This window comes from Perognathus longimembris, chromosome 20, assembly GCF_023159225.1.
Source record: "Perognathus longimembris pacificus isolate PPM17 chromosome 20, ASM2315922v1, whole genome shotgun sequence".
Taxonomy (NCBI): domain Eukaryota; kingdom Metazoa; phylum Chordata; class Mammalia; order Rodentia; family Heteromyidae; genus Perognathus; species Perognathus longimembris.
The window spans coordinates 31,522,265-31,548,153 of record NC_063180.1 but is presented as its reverse complement, the minus strand read 5'-3'; the positions used below and the strand labels follow the sequence as shown (position 1 = coordinate 31,548,153).

The window sequence follows — 25,889 nt, the reverse complement described above, 5'->3', positions numbered from 1 at the left end:
TATTCAAAGGCACCTAGTTTGTTTGGGGAATGTGGTAATCATTTGCATGAAATACAGTAAATACATTCTAAATCACTTGAAGTAAGGAATGGCTGCGTAGCTGCTCAAGTCTCACTTATGCCCCTACTCTCCCCAGACCTTCACATAGCTATCTGTCCTGGTCATTAGGTCCCAGCTCAGATGTCAACTCTGGAGAGAGAGCCCCTGATCCCCTTACCAACTAGCATTTCCTTCCTGGTAGCTCCATCACGCCCCCCTGCTTCAGTTCTTCCTGGCACCTGCCACTCTAAAGTTTTGTGTGTGTGTGTGTGTGTGTGTGTGTGTGTGTGTGTGTGTTTCATCCTCCTACAGGAATTCAGGAGCCCCCTACGTCCAGAAGTAGGGACTCACAGTAAACACCCACAAAGAAATGAAGAGATGAATAGAGTAGCTGTTCACACTGTGTTTATAAATCTTGTAGCTGGTCTTTCAAATATTTATTTCTCTAGCATTCTCAATTAAATGTTGTTTTCTTTTTCTCCTGTTTCTTTGACTTCTTTTCACATGAAAGCAGAAGGTTTAGTGTGGCCAGCATGCTCCTCCTGGTGGGGCTGGAAAGGGAAAAACTGACTCTTCCTTGTAGTGATGTCTTTCCACCAGCCCTGTACCAAAAAAGATTGAGGCAGGTGGCTCCAGGGAAGGCAGTGTCCACACCCACCAAATGCTCTAAGAAAAGCACCTTTTTCTTCCACTTATGATGACTACCAAAGGACTAAGTCCTCATTTTAGAAAGTAGAGATAATACAGAACGTGTAAAAAGAAAAACAAGTCACCCTTCATCCTACCACCCAGTTCCATGTTAATATCAGTGCTGACTTAGTCGATGGACCCCCTCAGGACCTTTGTCTTCCCCTTGCAGACGATGTCACCATGGTCATCTGCCCTGGAATTGCCAATCACAGTGAGAAGCAGTACATCCGCACCTTCGTGGACTACGCCCAGAAAAACGGCTATCGGTGTGCGGTGCTCAACCATCTGGGAGCCCTGCCCAACATCGAGCTAACCTCGCCACGCATGTTCACCTATGGTAAGTAGGGCACCCTTCCCTGTGTCTGTGGAGGTACCCTGCCACCCCTGCCGAGCCCTGTGATTTTAAGTATTCAATTCCTGGCCATCTTCCAGAAACAGTAGGGGAAGGGATTCTCAAGGCCTGCTGCTGGTAAGCACCAGAGGAGGACTGGAGCCAGGGAGACTGGCAGCTGAGCCTCGCCCTTCACCACTCTGCCATCTGACACTCATCCTCAGGACTCTGTGGCTGGCAGGAGAGGGTACAGCAAGGCACATGCGTGTCAGTGGGGAGGGAACCTGCTACCTTAGACCCAAGTGTACCTCCACATTCCTTGAGGTTAACAGTTGGCCCTCATGGTTGGGCAGATGCTTCCAGAAGTCCTATGTGAGCCAAGGCTCAGGACTCTTCCATCCTGATTCCTGTGAGTCCTCCCTGTAGATGATATCTTCAGCCAGAAATAATAAACACATGAAATTAGGCATAAACATTTGGAATGTTTGGTTTTTGGTTTTTGGTTTTTTTTTTTGCCAGTCCTGTGCCTTGGACTCAGGGCCCGAGCACTGTCCCTGGCTTCTTTTTGCTCAAGGCCCACAGCGCCACTTCTGGCCATTTTCCATATATGTGGTGCTGGGGAATTGAACCCAGGGCTTCATGTATGCGAGGCAAGCACTTTTGCCACTAGGCCATATTCCCAGCCCCCATTTGCAATGTTTGTAACCAGAAAAATTGTATGTTTTAGTGGGAAACAACTGAACTTTTTACCATCCACCCGCCCTGTCTTCATCTATGTGTTCGCAGTTTGTATTTCGCTTCAGTCTCAGTGGACATATCTATGGTGACTTGTTTAAGAACCTTATAATCACCAACATGAAGCTGCAGAGTCGCTGTATTTAATCATTTAAGAGCCACATTGCTATTATTGCTCTTATGGTTTATGTAACTGGTCCTCTTTGTATGGTATGTAGGGTTATTTAATGTTTTTCTGCATTTTAAGAATGATGCTATGGGTTGGGGATTTAGCTCAGCGGAAGAGCACTTGCCTGGCAAGTGCAGGGACCTGAGTTCAGTCCTCAGCTCTGGAAAAAAACAAACAAAAGAATGATGCTATAAATGCCATGTACAAAGAATTTTTCTTCAATAACTTCTTTGGAGTGGGTTTCCAGTAGAATTACAGAGTTGACATTTTTAGGCGTATTTGCACATATTGTCAGATTGCCCTCCTATGGTCATTCCATTTGTGCCACCATTGCTAAGGCACTGGGTACTGTCCCACCCTGAGCAGATGGGAGTACTGGCCACTGGCCTAGGAAGTCCCCATGTTCCCGGAAACCCCAGAGCCTCTTGTCTCGGAGCTGCCCAGTTCTGCCTGGAAAGGCCCTCTGTGGCATTCAGTAGGCTTTTCCCTGCCATTTGGGTCTCATCCTCTCAAAAGAACCCTTCATTGCCCCCCTCCATGTGATGTCCCTCCCCCGTTATTCTACCCAGTGCTTCTCATATCTTCCAAGCTATGAGTTGGCTTTTGTAACTTGTATTTGTGTCCATATTTACTGGCTGTCTGTCCATCCTAGAGATCCACTCCATGAGAACAAAGGTCTTCCTGCTTCCTGCTGCAGCTCCCTGTGCCTATGGAAAGGGCCCTCCCTCTTTCTCTGCCAGGGACTGCTGTGTGCTGACAGGCTGAGGCCTTAGGTGATAGACGTGAAGTGGGGTTGTGGACATATGGTGACACCTCACAAGCAAATGTTTGTCAAGCAGGTGTGCCTGATGGTTAGGTGAGAACTCCCTGTGCAAACAACGGCTCTGAGCCGAGGCCAGGCTCTGAGTCCTTGCAAACAGCCTTCAGTTTTTGGATACAGTGGCCCTTCCCGGAAGAAAACGGAAGCAAGCGTGGAACCTTGTGTTCTTCCTGTCCTGTGTGGAGCCCCTAGCTTGCTCACTCCCTCCAAGAAAGCTAGGAAAGATCTTTTCCCACTTACCACTTTGGAACTCTGTTCCAGGCCACAGAAGCACTGATCCTGTGCCCTTGGCCAGCTTTGCTGATGTGATTAGATATGCTTGACCACAGATCTGTCTTGCCCAGAATTTCCTAAATAGCTCCTTGTGCACTGGTGGAATCGTGGGGCTTTCCATTAGCCTCACTAATGAGGGCCAGACTGGGCTGAGTTGTGTTTTCACTCACTCAGGTCACAAAGACAAGGACTGTTTAACCCAGGTTTCAAACCAAGCGCTTTAAAAGCCATCCTTCCAAGTAGCCATGTCCTGATCGGCAAGCTGCAGTGCCTCTCCTATAGGAGACACGTGCTGCTATTTCCTCCAAGGAGTGAGGGCACTGCTTTATGTCAGATGCACATGCACTTTAAAGCCAAAGAGCATCCTGAGCTTCTGGGACACAGACAAGCTGGGTTGGGGAGTAGTGGGGGGGGAGGGGAGAGGCTCTAGACATCTAGACATGTGTAGGGCCTGGAGTGAAAATACAGGCATGAGTATAAGTCCCTGCCTTCAGGAGGCTCCTACCAGTCCCCATCTGAGGGGCAAGGGAGGGGCGCACCCCCACAGGCCCAGAGCAGGATGGAGATGAGGCAGCCATGGCTTCTGTAGGATGAGGTCCCAGTGTGGATGCCTACAGCCTTAAGAGGGCAAGGGCGGGGCTGGGAATATGGCCTAGTGGCAAGAGTGCTTGACTCGTATGCATGAAGCCCTGGGTTCCATTCCCCAGCACCACATATATAGAAAATGGCCAGAAGTGGTGCTGTGGCTCAGGTGGCAGAGTGCTAGCCTTGAGCAAAAAGAAGCCAAGGACAGTGCTCAGGCCCTGAGTCCAAGCCCCAGGACTGGCAACAAAACAAATAAAGAGGGCAAGGCCATGTTTAGGCCAGCAAGTGGGGGAGACAAAGTTAAAAGTTCTCATTTTGTTTCAGAGCTAGACAAGCTAATGTGCTGGGCCAAGAGGGGCTGTCACTTGATTCCTTCTGAAATTTTCATCCTGTGTGACTCACCTTAGCAGTAGCTTCCCTGGGCTTTAAGAAAGGACCCACGTGGGGCTGGGGATATGGCCTAGTGGTAAAAAGTGCTTGCCTCTCATACATGAAGTGCTGGGTTCAATTCCTCAGCACCACATATATAGAAAAAGCCAGAGGTGACCCTGTGGCTCAAGTGGCAGAGTGCTAGCCTTGAGCAAAAAAAAAAAAAAAAGAAAGAAATGACCAATATGTTTTTACTATGAAAGTGCTGGGCTGCCAACTCCCAGCCACCCACCTGTCCATGAGTGTGTCATAGACCTCCGTGGAACAGTTTGGCCGGTCACATGGGCACCTGACTCAAGCTTCTGTCTTACCCACATGACATCTTGCGGGCACCTCCCAGGGCCCTGCCCATGCCTGGCATGGGGAACACAGAGATGATTCAGGCTCCATGCATGGGCACACTGTGTCTCTGGGTCCCTATATTTTAGCCTGCTTAGTCATGTTAGTGGCATTTAGAGAAAGGGTTTTTAAAAAGGCTTTCAGAAAGCCTTTGCCTTATCTTTCTTTAGTGACTTGAAGAAAAAAAAAAGTGTTTCCTGTTCTCAGCAGGTCACCTTCCCAAACAACCCTGCCATTCTGTCTAGAAGCCAGGCTAGAATCTCCTATGTTGCCTTTGTCTTTGAAACACTGCTGCAAGATTAAATGTCTAATCTTGTTACTGGTGCTAATTCCAGAAGGATTAAACACATAGATCCTCATTAACGACTTCCCAGTATTAAGACTAGACTACTGTCTAGCTAGGGAGGGGCTCCAGGCACTAAGAGAGGTTGCAGCTAATGTCAGGTGGAGATCCCAGGTGGGCTCTGAGCCTTCCAGAAGGCTGATCCTGGACACACTGTGGTCTTTTCCCATCCTTTGCCTGGGACAGGTGACAGCTCTCCCCTACAACCTCACCCAGTAATGGTAGTGGAGTTTGAACTTGGGGCCTTGCACTTGCTAAGCAAGTGTTTTATCACTTGAGCCAAGCTTCAGTCCTGGCATTCTTGCTTTTTCAAGACAGAGTCTCACTACATAGGCCAGGCTGCCCTTGAACTCATAATCTTCCCACCTCAGCCTCCTGAGTGCTGGGATTCTAGGCATGTGTGTCAGCTCTTTGCAGAACACCAGACAGCTTGTCCAGTATCAGGCACAACCTTTTCTCCAAATGAGACATGTTTAGTTTCATTAAGCAGAGCCTCCCACCCCCAGGAGCCTGCACCATTAGCTGTAATTGCTCCAGCAAGGTACTAACCAATGCATACATCACCTCTGGCATCAAAAGGAAGGGTAGGAGAGACACCTCTTACTGCATCTTTTGTTATTTGAACTCTGCACCATTACATCAATTACCCACTCAGAAGAAATAATGCAGGTCCCTGGGCCATCTGCTTCTCAGGTGGGGCACAGGGATGCTCATTCCTAATACCCTGTCCAGGTGATTCTATGCACATGGGGCCATGCGAGAATGGCAGATGATGGTACTGGCCTGGCTTAGGCCAGAAGGAAGATGGTAGAGCTGACCCAAGCCCTAAAGGTAGTGCCTGTGATTTGCTGGTTAGCAAAGGAGCTGTTCACAGGGTCTCTATACCTCTGCGCTGGTGCCAGGTCAGCAGCTCCTGTTTCCATTGTAGATCCATCTTCTTGCAGGTCGGCCTCTAGCCAACACCCCTAAAGATCTCTAAGTGTGCCTGTGGGATGCGCTGAATCCCTTCACGTGGGTATAGCCATTGACCTCACCTCAAGCAATGCTGTAGAGGTGGAGCTGACATGGCTCCACCAGCATCCCAGCAGACACCGGCTGAGATCACCTCTCTTGGGCAGGCCAGGCCCCAGCAACCTCTCCATTTAGAGGGCCTCACCCCCGAGTACTTCTGAAGGAGCCCGCCTCCCTGGGCACCCTGGCCCTGTGTCAGGAACATTTTTCCTGTTTTACCAAGCATCTTGGACATCCCCTGGGAGGGAGTTCATCTCTCCTGCCCTCCCCAAGTACTGGCAAGAGGACCCCAAAGCTGACATCCTCTCCAGACCTTTCTGTTCTGGATACCAGGATCATTCTACACATGGGCATGGCCTCCCCGTTTCTAGCCCAAGGAGCCAGTGCCAAAGGGTTTGCCCTTGCTGTTATGTACATCCACGTATGAACCCTTGTACAAATCCAGAATGCTTGTGTTGATACCCATCCATATCAAAGCAGGTTTCTCATGTCCCGTCCCATGCTGTTTTTTGTTTTTGTTTTTGGTTTTTTTTGGCCAGTCCTGGGCCTTGAACTCAGGGCCAGAACACTGTCCCTGGCTTCTTTTTTGCTCAAGGCTAGCACTCTGCCACTTGAGCCACGGTGCCACTTCTGGCTGTTTTCTATATATGTGGTGCTGGGGAATCAAACCCAGGAGGGCTTCATGTATAGAAGGCAAGCACTCTTGCCACTAGGCCACATTCCCAGCCCATGACCCATCCTAAAGCTGTTCGATATGTGGTACTTCCTCTCATGGGCACTGCCTGCCCCTGGTTCTCTGGGATCTGGGGCATCTGGAAACTTTCCCAAGTAGCCAGATCAGTGTGTGCCTGTATCTGTCTCAGCACACAGATGTGAGCTCATCTCTGCCTTCCAGCTTGTGTTCCCCCTGGAGTGAACAGGTGGCCTCACTCTTTTGCCCACAGGCTGCACATGGGAGTTCGGAGCCATGGTGAACTACATCAGGAAGATGTATCCTCTGACCCAGCTCGTCGTGGTGGGTTTCAGCCTGGGGGGCAACATTGTGTGCAAATACTTGGGGGAGACCCAGGCAAACCAAGAGAAGGTTCTGTGCTGCGTCAGCGTGTGCCAGGGGTACAGTGCACTGAGGTGAGTCGCTCACCGCCTGCACCCACTCTTCCCACATTGTCTGTTCTTCAGTAAGCATTTACCTTCCGAGATGCCCCAAGACCTGGAGCTGAGGGACAGGAAAACAGCATGGCAGGTTAGGTGGAAGTTTCTGAGTCCGAGACTCACCTGGGTTGGGCCCAAATCATCCACTGGAGCTGTCCTCTGGGACCATTAAACCTGGGGCACGTGGCTGTGTCATTGTAGGATCAGATATGCAGTTAGATCAGCCCACTGCTGCTCCTGGGGGTCTCTGTGAGGGGTGGGGCAGCATCAGGGGCTGATGGGAGAACACAGGAGCTGACAGCTGGGCGCTTCCTCCTTCCTCAGTGGAGTCTCAGATGGCATCGGGAAGGGGTCTGTGTAGCCCTCAGCTTCAAGGATTCATCTCGGTTGCCCTAGCCCTCCTCACAGAGGGCCTGACCCTTAGGGAAGACTTCAGGCCAACAGGACACCCTGCCTATCTCAGCAGGGTGATGCGCGTCCACGGCACCTGCCCTGCCTGCCTCCCCTCCCTGTCTCTGCAGTCACCAGGCTCACATTTCTCCAGACTGCAAATCCACTCGTTTTTCCTTCATGAAAATGTCTCTCTTGTTACACGTGGGTGTGGCCAGTTAGTTATTCAGGATCTCTTGAAGAGATCCAGAGTTCCACAAGAAAGTAACAGAAAACTGCTGGGGTCCGTGTAACACTGTACAGTCTTGAAAACTATAAGAACCCTTCAGTTTTGCCTCCCCCATACCTTCCACACTGCATAGTCATATTTCATCATTTTCTAATTGGAAAGGCAGTCTGTATTACTTCTAAAGGTACATATTACTTCCACTTGAAGCCAACATGGAAAAAAAAATAGCGAGACTCCATCTTGACCAGTGGCCAAACACAGTGGCACACATACCTGCCACCCAGCCATGTGGGGGAAGCACAGAAAGGAGGGTCACAGTGCAAGTCAGCCTGGGCATACAGCAAGCTCCTATTAGAAACAACCAACATACAATGCTGGTAGAGTGGCTCAAGTAGTGTAGAGCCTGCTTAGCAGGTGCAAGGATCTGAGTTCAAACACTACCCCTTCCTCCCATCCTCCCCCACCCAAGAAAATGGTGAATAAATGCCAGGCTACCACCAGATCCAGGGTCAGGGCCTACAGGGAGACAGGTGCGGGGCCTCTGAACTCACCTGACAGCTAGCTGGCCAATGTGGGAGTCGCTAGGTTCTCCTGCTAGCCCAGCTAACAAAATGGGTTCTCTTTTCCATGCCATTCTGTTACAGCAGCGCCATCTGCTGTTAGCCATGGCACATGCGCAGTGCAGTTAAATGCAGGTCCCCAGCAGCATGAATGGACCTCAGCTCCATCCTCTCAACCAGATGGGCTGAGTGAACAGAGAATGGTCCCTTCCTTTAGACCAGTATAGCTTTTCCTTCCTGCCCTTGACTTGAGGACAGTGAGCACCTTGGGCCTCTGGGCTGCATCCTCTTCTCCAAGATGAAGAAGAGCAGTTCTTCTGCAGGGCCCTGCTGAGAGTCTTGGTTGTTATGCCCCACCCCCCCGCCCCGCCATTAGTTGTCTGAGACCTTTCTGCTCCACAACCCCCTCCCTGTGGCATCTCAGCCCTCCCCTCTAGCCTTGTTGTAGTTAATCGAGGGCTTGGAGAAGCCAGCTACCCACTTGCTATTGTTCACAAAGTCTAGCTGTTGCTAGGCCAGCTCACCTTTTTACTACCTGCCGAACACTGAAGGGGTTCTGCAAATGCCCCCTGAATGACATGGTGTCTCCTAGACCCAGATGAAACAGCTGCCAACTAGCCCCGGAGTCTGTGTGCTCAGTTAGGTGGAACTCGGTGGTAAAGATACTTAGTTGTAAATTCATCTATTGAACAGTAGCAGGACAGGAGAGAGGGGAAACAGGGAAGGGGGAGGAAAATGAGTTCCTTCATTGGTTTGTCGGGGCAGAAGAATGTCCTGCCCTTGTAAAGCTTAGAGAAGGGAGGAGGGAGCTCTTCTGGACTGGATGCAGCTAAAATCAATTCGATTCATCCAGAATAAGCCCTCAAAAAGCCTGCATTGCAGAGAGGGCCAATAAGTACGTAACTAAAATAAAAGCATTTTATCCATAGATAAAATAGAGGTGGAGATAGAAAGGATCAAAATTTGAGGCCTGCCCAGGCAAAAAGCTAGCAAGATCAGCCCCCAGAGGCCGCTCCCAGCCTGCGGCCTACACACCCCACGCGGCCCCTCACTCTCACTGTGCTCTTCCAGGGCCCAGGAGACCTTCATGCAGTGGGACCAGTGCCGGCGCTTCTACAACTTCCTCATGGCCGACAACATGAAGAAGATCATCCTCTCGCACAGGTAGGACACTTCCCCTCCACCCAGGATACCATTCTCCAGGAGAAAAATGAAAAAAAGCAAGAGAGAGACCTATGTGTGGTAGTGCATGCCTGCAATCCCAGCACTCAGGAACCAGAGGCAGGAAGATCTCCATTCTGATGCCTCTGGCAGCCGACCTTGCTAGCTTTTTGCCTGGGCTGGCCTCTGACGCTAGCCTAGCCTACAGTACTAGTTCCAGGCCAGCCTGGACTATCGAGACTCTACTTCAAAAGAAGCAAAACTTAAAATAAAAGCAGGTGTGCGCCAACTTGCTGACTGCACTGGTGACTTAGAAACAAATTCATCCTAAGCTCTCTATTTGCCAAGTCACTTTCTGCAGTCAAAATTTCCACTAAAAGAACACAGTAGAACACTCCTGAAATCCTAGCTGTGCAAGAGACACAAGTAGTCTAAACCAGCCTCAAGCAAAAACTTAAGCCCTTGCCAATAAATAAATACATAAATAAAGCAAAAGGTCTAATGGTGTGGTGTGCACTGGGTTCCAGCCTCGGTACCCCAAAAACCAACCTAATTCCCACTAAGCCCAAGACAGGAACCACTAGAACAGCCCTGAGGTGGCCTGACCCTGTCACCCCCCTTTCACGTAGCCTTGGGCTCTAACCAAGCAGCTTGGTGACAGGAAGCTCCAAAGTCAGGCCTCCTGATTTTTGTCATGCCCACTCTGCCCCCCCCCCCCCGCACTTGGTCCTTGCTGGGCTAACCCCTGGGTGCCTGAAGCAGTGCCCGGCAGTGATGATTTTATTATGACTGTCTTTCCCCCTCCACGTGCATGTGTTCCCTTCTTCCCTTCAGTGGCATGAGGCCATGTAGAGCCTCCCTCCCTTGTTCCCTCACCCTTTCAAGAGTCTCCTTGTCATCCTGCCAGCTCCCCGGCTGCTCCTTTGAGACCCACCTCAGGCCTCTTCTCCTCTACCACCTCGCTTTTCCTGGCTGTGTAGATCTGAACCTGGGTCTTGAGAACCACACTGAGAGAGCTCCGAGGACCCGAGCACCGCCTCTGTGTACCCCATTTGCTTTTGTGTCTCATTCCAGACAAGCTCTTTTTGGAGACCATGTGAAGAAACCCCAGAGCCTGGAGGACACAGACTTGAGCCGGCTCTACACAGCCACGTCCCTGACGCAGATCGACGACAACGTGATGAGGTGGGTGGAGAGTACCCTCCCCTTTGCGGGGTTCATCAGCTGCCCTGCCTTCCACCCAGAAACCTTGGGGTTGGCTTACTGGCATATCAGAGCCATCATAGTGTTGGTTCATTAGCATATCCAGTACTCCTGACCCCCACGCCCCAATTCTGCCACCCATAGATGACACATGTAAGTACAGGAGCAGAGCTCAGTCAGCTCAGCTCAGCCTTCGCATTCAGACCCAGCCGCTGCCCGGGTGTTCTCCTGCCCAAACCTAAGGGCGATCACTGCAATGTAATGACAGGCTGGCTTTGCCTTGTTTTTTCTCGGTGTGTTCCAGGAAGTTCCATGGCTATAACTCCCTGAAGGAATACTATGAGGAGGAGAGCTGCATGAGGTACCTGCACAGGGTGAGTGTCCCTACAGCTCAACGCATGTCCCTCATTAATTGCTCCAAGCTCACCCAGAATCTGGCTAGAACTACCCCAGTATTTTACTTGCAGAGAGAGAGAGAGAGAGAGAGAGAGAGAGAGTGTGTGTGTGTGCATATGTTTCTGGGAGTTGAACTCAGGGCCTCATACTTGCTATGCAGGTGCTCTACCACTTGAGCCCACTTGAATTTTGTCTTCAGCCAAAGTCCCTCCCTCTGTCACCATCAGCCAAAGTCCTTCCCTCTGTGACCACCGTCCACTAATCCCAGAGCCTGCCACATACACCATGCTGCTCCTGGACTGCTAGGAAGCCTAGAAATTACTGCCGTGCCTGAGTTTTTCTTAAATTTCCTTTAATAGTATAATATTGCCTCGTCTCTGATCTCATAATGGATTCATCTAGGTGTCATGCCAGCCTTGGCCTTTTATTGTTGTTGGCCATGATTGTTACATGATATGTAAGACTAAACTCCAAATTTCTCTATAACTGTAACAGGAAACAACAGGCAGGCAGAGAGAGAGGTCTAGTAGTGAATTTGAGCATTGAGTCGTGAATGTGATACTGGAAAGGGGTATCTGTGTTTCATTCTGATCTGTTTTCTTACTGCAGATTTATGTGCCTCTCATGCTGGTGAATGCAGCTGATGACCCATTGGTGCATGAAAGCCTTCTAACCATTCCTAAATCTCTTTCAGGTAAGTGTTCCTTCGCCGTCCCGTGCCCCAGCCTCTCTGAGGAGGGACAGCTGATGGCACTGCTCTCTTCTGCCTCATCTGCTAGTCCTGGGGTTGAGGAGGGCCTAGACAGAACCTTCTGGAATGTCCATGTACAGGAGGCAGAGCCATCCTTGAGTCTACCACCGAAGGCTTTGGGGGAGTCCTGGTATTCTGCAAAAGTATTTTCCCAACGTTCTAGTTCCATTAAGAAATAGAATTGGACCAAAGGAAATATTTGCACTTAAAATTTGTCCTGAGAAGCAAAATGATAAGGCCCATGCTGTTCCCTCTGGGACCAGTCTCTCCAGCTGCTGTAGAATGAAAATGTAGGTGCTTGAAATGGCAGGCGCATGGCTTGTGGGGTGTCACTGTGCTTCGGGCCAGTGCAGCCTCAGTCCCTGCTGGTGAGGAGGTAGAGGAGAAGGAAAAGAGAAGAGCAGGGGAGGGGGGAATCCCACACTTCCATTGTGCTGGGATTCTCAGCCCCAGGATCCTATCCCCACCCTCCACAGCCCACTTCCGTGAGCCCCATGTGTGTAAGCAGCTGAATCAAGTCAGGCAAGCCATCCACTTGAGGTGGCCATTTAGCACGTGGCATCTGGAGCTCAGGCATCCTTTGTCACAACTTAGGTATCAGTCTTGGAGATTAATGCCTGTCATGAAAGGTGATTGCCCCACTGAATTCTCCTTGTCTAGCATCTTAATAAGATATGCCAGGTATGCGAGGGTGGGGAGCATAGCCCATCACCTAGGATACAGCCATATCCCTGCCTAGGACCCTCTCGTCCTACCCTTCCCCAACCAGAGTTACTGATCAAATCAGTCTAGAGACAGCCTGGACCCAGAGTCAGGCCCAGTGGCTCACGTGTGTACTCCTAGCTACTCGGGAGGCAGAGATTGGGGGGATTGAGGTTGGAGGTCAGTCTGGGCAAGAAGCTCACAAGACCCTATCTCAACAGAAAAAACTGGGCACAGTGGTGTGCACCTGTCACCCAGCTACATGGGAAACAAATAGGAGGATTGCAGTCCAGGCTGGGCCTGGGCATAAAAGCGAGACCCTACTTGAAGAATAGCATAAACAGAGCTTGGACTATGGCTCAAGCTGTAGAGCTTCTGTCTCACAAGTATGAGGACCTGAGTTCAAACCCAGTACCACAAAGGAAAAAAAAAATTATCCCTCAGTAATTGAAATCTGTAGCCAAGTCTGAGATTCACTGAGAGTTCTAAGAATTCTTGAAGCCGATGTCCATTCTGCCCCCACACTGGTTGGTGCCCACTTAGGTGACCTTTCCAGGCAGCCCTAGCAGCTCACCTCCCCCGAGGCACTAAGGAGAAGGCAGTAACTCGGCCCCTCTCCCTGCAGAGAAGCGAGAGAATGTCTTGTTCGTGCTACCCCTGCACGGGGGACACTTGGGCTTCTTCGAGGGGTCCGTGCTGTTCCCCGAGCCCCTGACGTGGATGGACAAGCTGGTGGTGGAGTACGCCGATGCCATATGCCAGTGGGAACGGAACAAGTCCCAGTGCTCTGACACGGAGCAGGTGGAGGCCGAGCAGGAATGAGGCCCCTGGACTCCGGCGCACTCCAGCCCTGCGGAAGCCGCGTTCTTCCCCACTGGCTCTGTGACCCGGATGGGACTTCACATCGTCAGCCAGCGGGGCCCACCCACCTGCATATCTGGGTCAAGTAGGCGGCTCTCCCTGGGGCTCCAGGTTATTTTTGTGCTTAGTTACTGGTTTTCCCCATTGAGTTGTTAGCCATGGGGACAAGCCTCCTGTTGAATCTCAGCGTCTGACTACTTGTTAGCCAGTCACATCTAGTTTCCCTATTAAAAATGTGTCTGCCGTGCAGTTTTGCTTTGCCACTTGGAAGGCTTTTCCCTGACCATGTGTCACCTTGTGATCACTGTGCGTGCCCTGGCGTAGACCCAGATAGATGCCCACCAACCCAGGCCAGTGCCCAAGGCACAACTCAGCTTGGGAGTCCAAGGACCTGGGCCTCCAGGGCTCAGAGTTCAGTCTCTTACCTGGCAAAGGAAAGGGCTAGGGGTGGAGCTCAGGGGTGGGGCTTTGCCGAGCAGGCTCCCAGCTCTGCGTTCCATCCCCAGCACCGCAAATTAAAACATTCCCAGTTGCTAGCCAAGTTTCTCCCTCACCTTCTTTAAGGTGGTTTCTCACTCCTTGCTGCCGCTGCAGAGGGTCGCATGGGGCACTTTTTAAAAATTCGGCCTCCCAGGCCCCTCCCCTCGGAGAGGCTGATTGAATGGGGGTGGGAGGAGTTTGGGGATTTTAATTTTTAACAAGTGCCCCAGGGGACTCTCATCACCAGGCAGAGATGGGGGACCAGGTTGTCCAGCACCTTCTCAATCAGGAGCTTTTGGTGGCTCATTTTGTTGAACCCATAATCAAGTGTCTTTTCCCCCAGGTCCCTATAGCTGGCCTTGTGACATTCTCCCATAGCCCCGGGTGGAAGTGGGTATGGGCTGAACCCTGGCTCCACTTCTCAGTGAGAAAACAGGGGGCTCTGCCGAGGTGACCACCAGTTTAGAGGTTCCGTGACATCAGAGTGCTGAGGTTTGGGAGAGCACCCCTCCAGTCCAGCCCTGGGCTAGCTCCCATCTAAGCATGTAGGTGTCCTCATCTATCTTTCTCGCTCCTCCCCCATTCCATGTAAAGAGATTTGGGAGGGCTTTAAAGCACTCAGTTGTCATTTTAGGTTTTGAACCCAGGCCCCTCTACCTCTGGCTTTTTGATACCAAACAATTCAAAAGCCGGATCTGAGTTTGAAGAAAGCTTATATCCAACCCACAAGGACAGGTGTTTATCGCAAGCAGCTTTTTCATTGACTAGCAGCTGTTTGCTGCCTGTGTTTGCTGTTTGTGACACCTTTGTCTTGTGAGGCAGACACATCACTCTAGGATTCAAGAACTCCTTGTCTGCAGTTCTGCAGTTCTTGAGAATCTAAGAGCCCGGCGCTTGCTACCTGGAACTGGACAGAACTGTGAGGGATGTCAACTGGACATGTAAAAATATGTTTTCTCTGCTGCTTCTTCTTGGGCTCCAGGACACACTGGAATATAATGAGTGGGTCTGTATGTGGGTCTCAGCGATGACTGGAGCCATCAGAACGCCTGGTCTTGGCCACTGGCGGGTAGACTTTAGGCACTGGCTGTGATTGTGACAGTGACTTCTGTAACCTGAGTCGTTTTCTGACAATCATCAGGTCACCCTAAGTAACACAAGACACAGCCATTGGCTCAAAAGAATCCGTTTCTGTGCTCTCAACCCTGCCATGGTCTCATTTCTCACATTCACCAGATTCCTGCATTTTGCTTTTCCTCCAACGCATTGTCATTTCTCCAACGCATTTCTTTTTATATTCTTTTTAGCACAAATTAGCACTTTATTACCTGCCCCTCAACTTGGAAGCCAGTCCCTCTCCTCTGCCTCTTTCCTCTCTCCAACAATAGCTGTAATCTAGACGATTCAGACATATTTTCTGCACTTACCTTCATGCCTCCAGACTTTTTGTGAAAATAGGTGAACCAAGCAATAATAGGTTTGAATCCCCTTTTATCTGCCTGAAGCCACATCGCCACCTACTGACGGGGAGTGGTCCAGCAGCACTCCCTTCCAGAGAAGAGTCAATTCTATTGCCACACAGGCAGAAGTAAGGGGTGCGGGGTCCTTCCCCCTCCAGGGATATGGGCTTTGCCACCACTCAGCTGGAACTCCTCCCCCCCCACATACACCAGGAGGGGGGACACGTCCCAGCTGAAATCTCTCAATGTGTGACTGAATGGCATTCACATTCCATTTTGGTTCACATGAAATGAACTGAGGCCCTTTCTTCATTCAAGCTTCAGACCCGCAGGCGTGGGAATGAGATGAGACTGGAGCTGTCTTTCAGGCAGCATCTCTTTGCCTGGGAACGAGGGCACCAAGCTCTGAGCACCGGGTAAGCCAGGGTAGGCCACTTCCTGATGGCCATGCGACTGCTCTTCTTGCTACTAAGATCCTATCTGGGCTAAAACAAGACTGGATCTCTAGAGTGCTTGAATACTCTACTTTAAAATCAAAGGAACAACGTTAAAAGCCAAAGGGGAGATGCACCCACATTTCACCAGTTGTCCTCCTGCCCCTCAGTTTGGAGATACTGATTCCAGTCACATTAGGACTGTTTGACTCAAAAAGAACTGTCCTATCTCCAATGCAGTGATGTAAGGAGGGAGGTTTGTGGATTTGGAGAAGACCTGGGATCTTGGTGGGTTTGAATGAGTTTGCATCAACGGCCCCCACGTGGAGCAGAAATGACAGGCTGTTGTTACAATGATCTGTAAGCTCCATGTACTTTCTTGACATGTTGTCCAGGAGGCCTGGCTTCTCCCCACTGTCTCTAGTCACATTAGACAAGTCCTTCTCCCAGCTCATCTCTAAGACGACTCTCTCCTCCGATGCACCCTTTGCCGGGTCTTTGCTGGCCATGGCCTCCACAGTCATGGCAGGTGGAAGCAGCTAGATCACAGCCCCGGGCTTACTGGTCTCTGGGGCCCTTGGAGGGGGAGTTTGTGCATTCACCCTTTCCTCAGTAGAGCCTGGATCCCATCCAGAGCCTGGTCTTTGGCTTCTTCTTCCTCCACTGTCACTGCAGTGTCCTGGTGTGGTCTCGTGACCATGGCAGGTGCCGGCCATTGGGATAAGAGACTGATGCCATCGTGCCGTGTCGCCAGTCAGAAAGCACTTCCTGCTCAGCCTTTCATTCCCAGATGGTCTTGGCTGCGCTGACCTCCCTGGGTCGCTGAGCTTGTCTGCAGCCTTGCATTCTGGATGAGAGCTGCCTTTGTATCTGGGGGATTTGAGATGGGTTTTGGACTTCCGAGGAAATTGTGGGTGTGTGTTCTTGTGTATATTCGCCAGCAAGCAGGTGTCGGAGATGTGAGAGGCCTTTCTGTTCCTGTGGCCTTGATCCTGACTTAGAGCTAAGGACCCCTGGACAGCACACACCACTGAAGGAAGTCTATGAGGATGGGAGAAAGAGAAGGAGAAAGCATTTCATTGCAGCATCCGGCCTAGCACCATTTGGAATTGTCGTCCTTGCCACAAAGCCTTAACTTGCTTTGGAAACTCCCCCTCCTCCTGGGCATTACAGCAACATCATGAATGAGACTCAAAGCAAACCCATGGCCAGACTGGGAAATCCCACAGGTGAGTGGAAGGGTCCTTGTCACATGATGTCCCGCACCTCCAAGGCCTCGACAATCTGAGACCCAGAGCAGACCCAAATGTCTCACCTACAGCTCCTCTGACATCTTGGCCTTCCTTTTGTTCAAAGCCACATTTTGTTCAAAGTCACATTGCTCAGATGCTTCCAAAAGCCATGAAAACTGGCCTTCCTGTGGCATTGAGGGGCCAAGCAATTGCAGGCAAGTTATCTGTTATCTAAGCAGAGGGAAGTGCCCTCCCCCTCAAAGGTTGGAATTGCTTTTGCCAAGTTGTATTTTCAGCTGAGGAAAGGGGAACTGGATCCCCGCTGGCAGAGGGGACCCGACGCCATCCAGAGCAAAGGCTGTCTTCTTCCACCTGAGGGGCTGCCCCCTGGGGTGGCTGCCATCCCCCGTCCCCATGGCAGCCCTAGGAGTAGGGCACAGAGTCCAACTCCACTGCCCAGACTCACACAAGGGCAACGGCCCCTTCGGAAGTTCAGGCCTTTCCTAGCATGTGTTTTCATGTGCCCCTTGATGAACAAGCTGAAGTTCACTTCTACGTGGTGGATTGAGTCGGCCATCCTGAGATTCGTGATAAGACTTCAGCTGTTAACCAGGCGCCTCGCAATCAGTGATGAAATCCATAACCCAGCTTCTCTCCCTTCCGGTCCCCACTGGCCCAGAAACACAGGCCCAGGACAGTCCACTGTTGGCACCTGGCCTCAGGCCATCGCCTCCCCTGCTGCCCACCCCCCCCCCCCCATCGTTGACCCCTTGTTCCCAGCGCCAACAATCTTTCTCCCAGGCTGTTCTGGGATTAGGGGAGGAAGGACAGGAGTTAGGGTTTGTCTGCTTGTGATTTTTATTTGGGTCTCTTTCTTTTGCTAAAGCACAAGTCCACCCCAATTCCAGGCAGTCCAGGTCTGTCCCACTGTGAAGGTGCCACCCGGCACCTGAGCTTTCACCTGTGCCACTGCAGCTGCCTCAGTGCTGCCAAGGGCCGAGGGATGGAGGGATGGAGGGAGGAACACCCGGAAGGATGACCAGAGGTTCGCATCACTCCTTTTCCTAGTGAGACCCCCCCATAGGTTGGCAAATCTGTGTGCAGATTGATTTTCAGAACCATTACTTTCACATTCCTGATTCTGGGTTTGGTTTGGTTTTGTCCTCTTGAGGTTTTCTCAAATCGCCAGTGCTGCCCTGAAAATACTGTATTGTTAAGTTCAAGTTCCAAAAGTCCCTGTGCAGCTGGATCTTTGGGGTGGGGGGGGGGGGGGAGTGTTGCGGAATACAGGATCCTTCAGGGCAGAAGCATTCAAGATTTGCAACTAGCAATGCAATTTTTTCTAAACATGAGGATATTTACCTTTACTAAGAAATTGTACTAAACAATTGTGTCCTTGGTCGTCTTATGTTCTCATGTTACTTTTGATTCTACTTTGATTCTGTGTGGTGGTTTAAAAAAATCATTACAAAAACTGTAATTTTCTTATCTTTGATTCAATGGGATTTCTTTATTTAAAAAAATAAAGACAAAAAACATAGCAGGGCTCTGTGTGGTTTTGTCTAGTGGGTTTTCTTTTTTCTAGTGGTACTGGGGTTTGAGCTGAGGGTCCTGCACTTGCTAAGCTGGTGTTCTATCACAGCACTCCTATCCATTTTCGCTTTTGTTACTTTTTTGACTAGGATCTGACTTGACCATGGCCCTCCTAAATATATACTTCCTAAACAGCTGGAACAGCTCACACACTGTGAAATAGGATGCCACAAACACTTTGCCTTGCTCACTTCAAGCCATAATCCTCCCATTCTCTGCCTCCTAAGGAGCTGGGATTGTAGGCACAAACCACACCCAGCTTCAAAAAAAAAATAGCTTATGAGATAAGAAGAATGATAAGTGTGCCTACGGTGGGCCATTGAGCCACTCAGTATCTTCCAAGGTGCTCATGTTATTTGGAGCAGTGGTTCTGGTTTGGTCTGCTTGGGTCCCACTCAGAAACCACCTTCCACTACAGAGTAGAAACCAGGAGTCTCCCCATGGCACAGCTGCACATGTCTACTGGGTCCCAGAGGATAGCAGCAATCTGCCTGTGTGTACAACCTCCTAAAGCATCTTGGCTTGAAAGTACTCACAGGGTTTGTGTCCATCATCAAGCTCTAACTTCTTCCTTCTTGTGCTCACCCACACATGTCCTGCATGCTGGCAGGGCTACTACTGTGCATAGTCCTGGGCACCATTTGCTCATTTTTTTTCTAAGACATTGAGCCTGTGGCTACTACCCTCTCACATAGACTTTTTTTTGCAAATGGGGCCAGAGGAGTCTGGCTCCTTGAACTCAAGTTCTAAGTTTGCATTTCATACGCCTTTTTTTCCTGAGCTTTTTTTGCTCAAGGCTCGTGCTTTACCACTTTGAACCACAGCACCACTTCCAGTTTCCTAGTGGTTAATTGGAGATAAGAGTCTCACAGGCTTTCCTGCTCAAGCTGGCTTTGAACCATGATCCTCAGATCTCAGTCTCCTGAATAGCTAAGATGACAGGAGTGAGCTACTGGCACCCAGCATGGTGTGGCACCTTCTTAACGTAACTTCCATGTGCCCACACACAGGGCTTAAAGCAATTAATTACATCTGAGCTGCCTAGGGGACTGGAAAAGATACCGGTGTCCAGCCATATGTCAGATTATGTACATGAGAATCTCTAAGGCAAGGCTGGGTGTGGTGGTTCACCCTTGTAATCTCAACTTCTTGGGAGGTATAGATAGGAGGATCATGGTCCAGGCTAGCCCAAGTAAAAGGACAAGACCCTGTCTGTTTTAGAAATAACTAAAGTCAAAAAAGTACACATGGGGAAGTGGTGGAGCTTTGGCTCAAGTGGTAGAGTGCTAGCCATAAGCACAGAAGCTCTAGGACAGTGCCCAGGCCCTGAGTTCAAGTTCAAGTACCAGCACACCAAAACAAAACAGAAAGGTACACACAAGCCAGTGGGGCTGAGCAAGTCAGGTTTCAGCATCCAAGGACCTCCTTCCCAGGCAAGGTCTGAAGCAGCTGGACCTTCCTGCCCAACCTGCCCCCAGTGGGTCAATGCCAGAACATGGCCAGCAGGGGTCAGTATGAGTCCACAGTCAGAACAGGCTGGCAAGTACATCAAATTGCACCTGATGGAGGAGGACTGGCTATCCCACAATGAAGTTGCTCCCCACTGGAATTCTGGGAGAAAATCATTCACCTGCCTATGAGCACCAAGATCACTATGTTTGCCAAATCATGTCAATGTTAACCCTATTTTCTTTTTATTGCATGCGGGGTGGGGATGCTTTTAATCCAGCCTCTTGGCCTGCTTTCACAGACCCTAAGAAGTTCCAGAGGAAATTATCAACAGGCCTTGTTAACGTCTTGAAATCTAATCTCACACAAGTCAAAATGTCCTACTATTCTGTTCAAGAGAAATCCCCCCCACCCTTTGGCTGCCACTCCCACCCTCAAAGGTGACCCCCAAGCTCCCCTGAAGCTCAGAATTGAGGAAGCCAGGGCCTCTGGGGCCATGTTTCCCCAGCCTCGAGTCCAGGACAGCCAGTGGGGACAGGGCCGGGATGCTAACTACGGCTCCCACTCAGGATGGATGCATGCTCACAAGGCTGTATTCTCGGCTTGGACCCGGGGGCCAAAGAGCTTCTCAGCAACCACCTTGCCATCATACTTGGGCAGTGTGCCCCCAAAGTCAGCAGGCAGGATGGTCTCATCAATCTCCTGGAAGAAGCCCGAGAGGTCATCTCCATGGACAAAGACCTGCAGGGAAGCAAGGAGGACAGGTGAGCAGGAGGCAGCCTGAGGATGCAGATGGGGGTGAAAAAGGGAGAGAGGAGGGACAGGAGCTCTCTGCTTCATGCTCCAGGCCGGCGTTCCAGCTCACTGCGCATGCGCCCTGGTCAGGCCTGCACTCACCCTCTGCAGCAGCTTGCTCTTCAAGAAGGGCCTAACCATGTTGTAGGTGGTGGTGAAGTACCATGGCTGGTGGATGAAGTGGATGGCTTTGAACCGGGCAGGGAAGGAATCCTGCAGAAATGGAGATCCCCATGACCCTAGCCTCCCCAGCTGTGAGAGGAGATGACTGTGGGGGCAGGTTCCCAGGCCCCACCTGCAGCATGTCCACCATCTTCCTGAGATCTGAAGCCCGGAGTGCCGCAGCCTGCTGCATGGTAAAGCCCTTGAAGTTCTCGATGATGCAGAAGCCATTGATTTGCGTTTCTTCATTCTCCAGCAGCTTCTCCAGGATAAAGCAATATGCCTGCAAGATCTGGGGAAGGAGAGACGGGGGGTGGGGGGTGGGGGGGTCAGACCCGACCTTCCCAGGGAACAGTTAATTGTACATCCTTTGACTGGACGAATTCTCTACAAGTTTCCCCTCAGGGAATGTGCACAAGATGACAACCTTGGAGGTTTCCATTTGTAGTTAAGAGTATTTATCCCAACATTCTTTATAATGGTGGCACTGCTGGACACAACTAAAGTACGCCACAAAGGACTCGTAAAATCATGATAGATCAAAGCCTTGTGACACTCAGGAACAGTGAAAAATGGCACAGGAGCCACTAATGGCCAGAAGATGTGCATGGCATATACCATATTAAAGTAGGATCCCATTTTATAAGAAAAATATTGGTGTCTATGTGTGCCAACCTAGAAAACTAGACTGAAGATGGACTGGAGGAGTGGCTCAAATGATAGAACATCTGCTTAGCAAGCATGAGGCCTTGAATTCAAATTCTACAACCACCAAACCAAATTATTGGAAGATGTAAAAGTGTCTGGGTACCTAAGTGATGGATAATTTCAAATTTGTTAGTGATGTGTGTGTGATAAGAAAATTAGATGTTTCTACATCTGTCCATGCTAAACTAGGTATCCTCAAGAAACTGTACTAGGGCTTGAACTCAGGGCCTCTCACTTGGCTTTTTCACCCCAAGCTAGTGCTCTAGGCCTTGAGCTACAGCTCTACTTCTGGCTTTTTGTTGGTTAGCTGGAGATAAGTCTCATAGACTTTCCTGATGAGCTAGCTTCAAACTGTGATCTTCAGATCCCAGCCTCCTGAGTAGCTAGGATTACAGGCATGAGCCACCAGTACCCAGATGAAGATGGACATTTATTTAATAATTCTATTGAAGCAACTGAATAGTATTTTCCAAAAACAAGTTTGCAGCATCTTTCCTAATTAAAAAGCCATTTTCAAGCCATATCCCAAAGTTCTCCCAAAACAAAGCCTCATTTTTCCACTTGGTGCAACCTCTCAGGGTTCAGGCAAGCAAGCTTGCCACCCACACAGATACAAAGGAAACTGTCTGTTAAGTAGAGGAACCTGTCTTTTCCAGAAGCTCCTTCAGCCCTCAGTCAGCAAATCCTGTTCTGCTGTCAGCCTGCAGCACTGGGCAAGGCCTCCCCGCCCCCCCCCCCCCCCCCCCCCGTGCACTGGGTAGAGATGATGGAGGCTCCATGCATTATGCCCATCCGGCTCTGCTTGCAATGCAGGAGCTTTTCCAGCTGCCCTGAAACAAGCCACAAATCTTCTCTGCCTGGAAAGGGTTCAGTGGCCTGTGGTGGCTACTTCCCCCACTCCACCCCCATCCCACAGACCTCCAGAGGTGCCAGAGCAAGTATCTGAGAGGGGAGAGAGTTGGAGGGGGATCCAGGCTGTCCATGAGGCAGGTAGGGGAGCTGGGGGAGCCCCTGCAAACCTCATCAAAGGTGATTTCTTCAGAATGCCAGTTCTCGATGTTGAAGAGCATGACCACCCGACCATACTTGTCCCTGCTGGAGAGGACCCCAGGGTAGCCCGCCTCGATGGTACAGCGGACAGCCTCCAGACACAGGCTGTTGAAGAGTTCTGGGTACTGCAGGCGGAAGTGCACATAGCCTGGAAGAGAGAGAAGGAGTGCTTGGAGGGAGTCATCCCAGCCCTGGCCTGCCCCCCACCCCATCCTGGGGTGGGAGTTGGAGACCTGGGCTCCTTCCTGATTCCTCACGAGCTGTCCAAACCTCATGCTTCCTCTCCCAAAATTTGACACACATACACACACACACACACACACACACACACACACACACACACACACACACACACACCTATCTCAGCAAATTGTCATGGCAACCCCGTGAGATTCAAAGTGCAAAGGTGTTGTGCACTCACTGTGCAAGTGTGAGATATCGTCCTAGATGGAGGGGTGATGGTTGTTTCCCACACCTCTTGCCATGGGAACTGGGCACAAGGTCAGCTGAAGGGTGTGGCAGCTCTGGGAAAGAGCTCCCCCTCCCCATAAAGTCCAAACTCCATGCTGGTGGCTCAAGCCTATCATCTTAGCTACTCAGGAGGCTGAGATCACACACACAAAACCAGCCAGTCAGGAAAGTCCTTGAGACTCTTATCTCCCAGTAACAGAAAAACAAAAGTGGCACTGTGGCTCAGACTGGCACAGCACTAGCCTTGCGTAAAAGAGCTCAGGGACAATGCCCAGGCCCCAACTTCAAGCTCCACAACCACCAACAACAACAAAATACAAAATCCCAGCAGGACACAGAGGCTCTCCTTGATTCCAGCTGCACTTCTACTGTCCACCAGCTCCATCTTTGTCCCCCACTGAGCAGGTCTCCCCCACTCTGCAGATGCCCACGCAGGAGGGAGTCTTGTCCATGCCAGGTGGGAGGTGGACATCCATCCTCCCAATGCCCTCCCAACGGCTTGCCCCAGCCAGGCCTCACCTCTGAGCAGCTCGTAGGCGCGCCCCACGTTAAACTTGCGAGCCCGGATGAAGCGCAGGAAGAAGGCGCCATCCCTTCCCTGGACCCTGTCTGCCACCGCCTGGGCCAGCTCCTCCCCCGAGGCCGCCTGCGCCTGCACCAGCGCCCGCAGTTCTTGGACAGCCTCCTCCCGGGCCTCCTCCCGCTCATTCAGCTCATCCTTGGCCTGGGACGGGTATGCAGACACAGGGTTACAGGGCAGGGGCTGGTGAGTGAGGAGACCCCTCCCAGAGCCCGCCAGGACTTAGGGCTGGTGCTGAGGGCTGCCGCTCACCGCCCGCCACTCCAGATCCTGCTGCTGATTTGGGTGTTTGAAGGAAGTTGGGTGAAACTGCTGGTCCTGGGGCTTGCACAAGGTACTGCCAATGGCATGTGTCTCCCACAATAACTGCTGGTGACTGCTCTGTCCTACCATGAGCTCTGCTAGTTGTGTGTGTGTGTGGTGTGTGTGCACACGCATGCGCACGTATGTGCTAGTAGTGAAACTAGAACTCAGGGCCTGGGCACTGTCCTTTCACTTTATCACTCAAGGCAGGCACTCTACCACTTGAGCCACACCTCCACCTCACAGCCCAGTCTCACAGACTTTCCTACCCAGGCTAGCTTCAAACCACAATCCTCAGTTCTCAGCCTCCTGAGTAGCGAGGATTACAGGTGCCTGGCTACATCATGTTTTTTTCATCTTTACCACCACTCATCATGGGTCCTATCCTATTCTATTCTGGATGTTGTTGTTGTTGTTGTTGTCGTCTATCTGTCTGTTTAGACAGCATCTTACTATGTGACCCAAGCTGGCCTGTAACTCTCAATCCTTTGGCATCTGCCTCCCCAGTGCCGAGATTATGTGCATGAGCCACCAGGCCTGGCATGGTTGGTATTCTTATTCCTGTCTCTCAGATGAGTAGACGGGGGCGGGGGGCTCCTAGTGGCAAAGTGTCTTGCCTGGGCTCACCCAGCTTACAAAGGGCAGAGCTGAGACTCTGACTTAGCAGCCTCCTTGGCTTTGAGAGTTCTAGGCTGCTCCCTGCTTGGTGGTGTGAGGAGGGCGGGAAGGTGGCAGAGGAGGAGTCAGGTGTGGGGACCTATCAGCACCTTCCACTTAAGATGCCCAGAGATGCAGAGCCCCGACTCAGCTCGGCCCTGAGCTCCCAAGTACACCCCCTGCAGCCCCAAGTCATCTCTGCTAACTTGTACAGAGCACCATCTGGCCATTTCTGAGAGGGGCACAGAGAGGAAAAGCTATTTGCACAAGGTCACATAGCGGGCTGGAAGAAGGACGGGCTCTAGGCTTCTTGCCTGTCTAGTGGGGACAGAAGTGAGATTTGTTAACTAGCCATTTCTTTTTCCCCTTCCCTCCAGGGCCAAGACTTGAACTCAGGGCCTAACACCAGCCTCTTCCTAATCAGTGCTCCTCATGTCCGGGCCTTAGATTGCTTCCAGTCAGCCCAGTGCATACCCTGGCCTCCAGGATAGTGTCTAGATCAGCTCAGTCTCTTAACATCCAGCATGACCTGGACAGCAGACTACACTCCAGCCGGGGCCTGCTGCCACACCTGTCCTCCACACCAATCCTGTGTTGCCGCCAGCGGCAGCCCCGCCTCCTCCCTCCACTCTGCTCCTCCCCCTTCCTTCCTCCCCTCACCTTCTGCAAGGTGTGGCGGGGCAGCTGGCTGCACCTGCCAAAGACAGGGCCATGGTCCTTGGTGGTGAGCTGCTGCAGCTGGGCCCGAAGGACCTGCTCCTCTTCAGAGACCATGCGGAACGAGCCCACCTGAGCAGACAAGTGGGGCACTCTTAAGCCCCCTCCTTTGGGGGACCCAGGGCCCACAGAGGGGCTACATGAGCAGAGATGCTAGAGAAGGAAGGGAAGGGGTGAGGAGAGGAGTAGGGAAGGGGAGTCCCAGGGTTACTCACCCCCTCTGACATCTTTCTCTGGGAGACTCTCCTAGGGAAGAGAAGGGCCTTGCTGCCTCTGTGCTGGCGCTGGAGTGGCCCAGTGGTTCGGTAGCAGAGGAGGTCAGGAATGCAAAAGTGAACACCTGCTGTGCCCTTAGGAACAAGCCCCCTGCTGAGGGCTTTCAGTATGTGGGGCTGTATTTGTTTATTCATTCATTTCCTGCCAGCACTGGGGCTTGAACTCAGGGTCTTGTGCTCTTGCTTGGAATTTTCACTAAAGGCTGGTGCTCTACCACTTGGACCACAACTCCCAGGTAGCTTTGAAGGGCCTAATCCTTGGGCTAGGCTGGCAGAAGGGGTACATGTAAATACTGCACACATCAGCCATGGTAACTAGCTGATATGGCCAGAAATAAACTAGAGCCCAACTAC

General features: G+C 51.2%; 2 protein-coding genes and 1 long non-coding RNA gene across 3 annotated transcripts in view; 1 reads left to right on the top strand and 2 right to left on the bottom strand.

Moving 5' to 3' along the window:
• The window catches only part of Abhd2 (abhydrolase domain containing 2, acylglycerol lipase), a 50,656-nt gene extending 35,804 nt beyond the window's left edge, over positions 1–14,852 (top strand). Inside the window, exons 5-11 of the mRNA XM_048329888.1 lie at positions 899–1,066; positions 6,709–6,892; positions 9,167–9,259; positions 10,331–10,441; positions 10,764–10,833; positions 11,465–11,549; positions 12,934–14,852. Coding sequence (XP_048185845.1) covers positions 899–1,066; positions 6,709–6,892; positions 9,167–9,259; positions 10,331–10,441; positions 10,764–10,833; positions 11,465–11,549; positions 12,934–13,130 — 908 coding nt within the window. The 3' untranslated portion in view covers positions 13,131–14,852. The remainder of the gene's footprint in view (positions 1–898; positions 1,067–6,708; positions 6,893–9,166; positions 9,260–10,330; positions 10,442–10,763; positions 10,834–11,464; positions 11,550–12,933) is intronic.
• Positions 10,164–17,691, bottom strand: LOC125338846. Its single transcript, XR_007208372.1, has 3 exons — positions 17,605–17,691; positions 10,991–10,997; positions 10,164–10,177 (listed from the first exon to the last, which is right to left on the bottom strand). It is a non-coding gene; the product is annotated as an uncharacterized LOC125338846 (long non-coding RNA).
• Positions 17,692–20,399: 2,708 nt separating this feature from the next.
• Positions 20,400–25,487, bottom strand: Rlbp1 (retinaldehyde binding protein 1). The gene is made up of 7 exons (XM_048329889.1): positions 25,476–25,487; positions 25,204–25,332; positions 23,523–23,727; positions 22,502–22,680; positions 20,908–21,066; positions 20,715–20,825; positions 20,400–20,558 (listed from the first exon to the last, which is right to left on the bottom strand). Exons 1-7 carry the CDS (start codon positions 25,485–25,487, stop codon positions 20,400–20,402), a joined length of 954 nt encoding a protein of 317 aa, XP_048185846.1.
• Positions 25,488–25,889: the final 402 nt, after the last annotated feature.

Excerpts from the sequence above, each read along its gene's own strand:
- Rlbp1 (XM_048329889.1), bottom strand. Across the intron at positions 22,681-23,522 it reads CGCCTACGAGCTGCTCAGAG|GCTATGTGCACTTCCGCCTG; the intron begins GTGAGGCCTGGC and ends TCTCTCTTCCAG. Across the intron at positions 21,067-22,501 it reads AAGAAATCACCTTTGATGAG|ATCTTGCAGGCATATTGCTT; the intron begins GTTTGCAGGGGC and ends CTCCTTCCCCAG.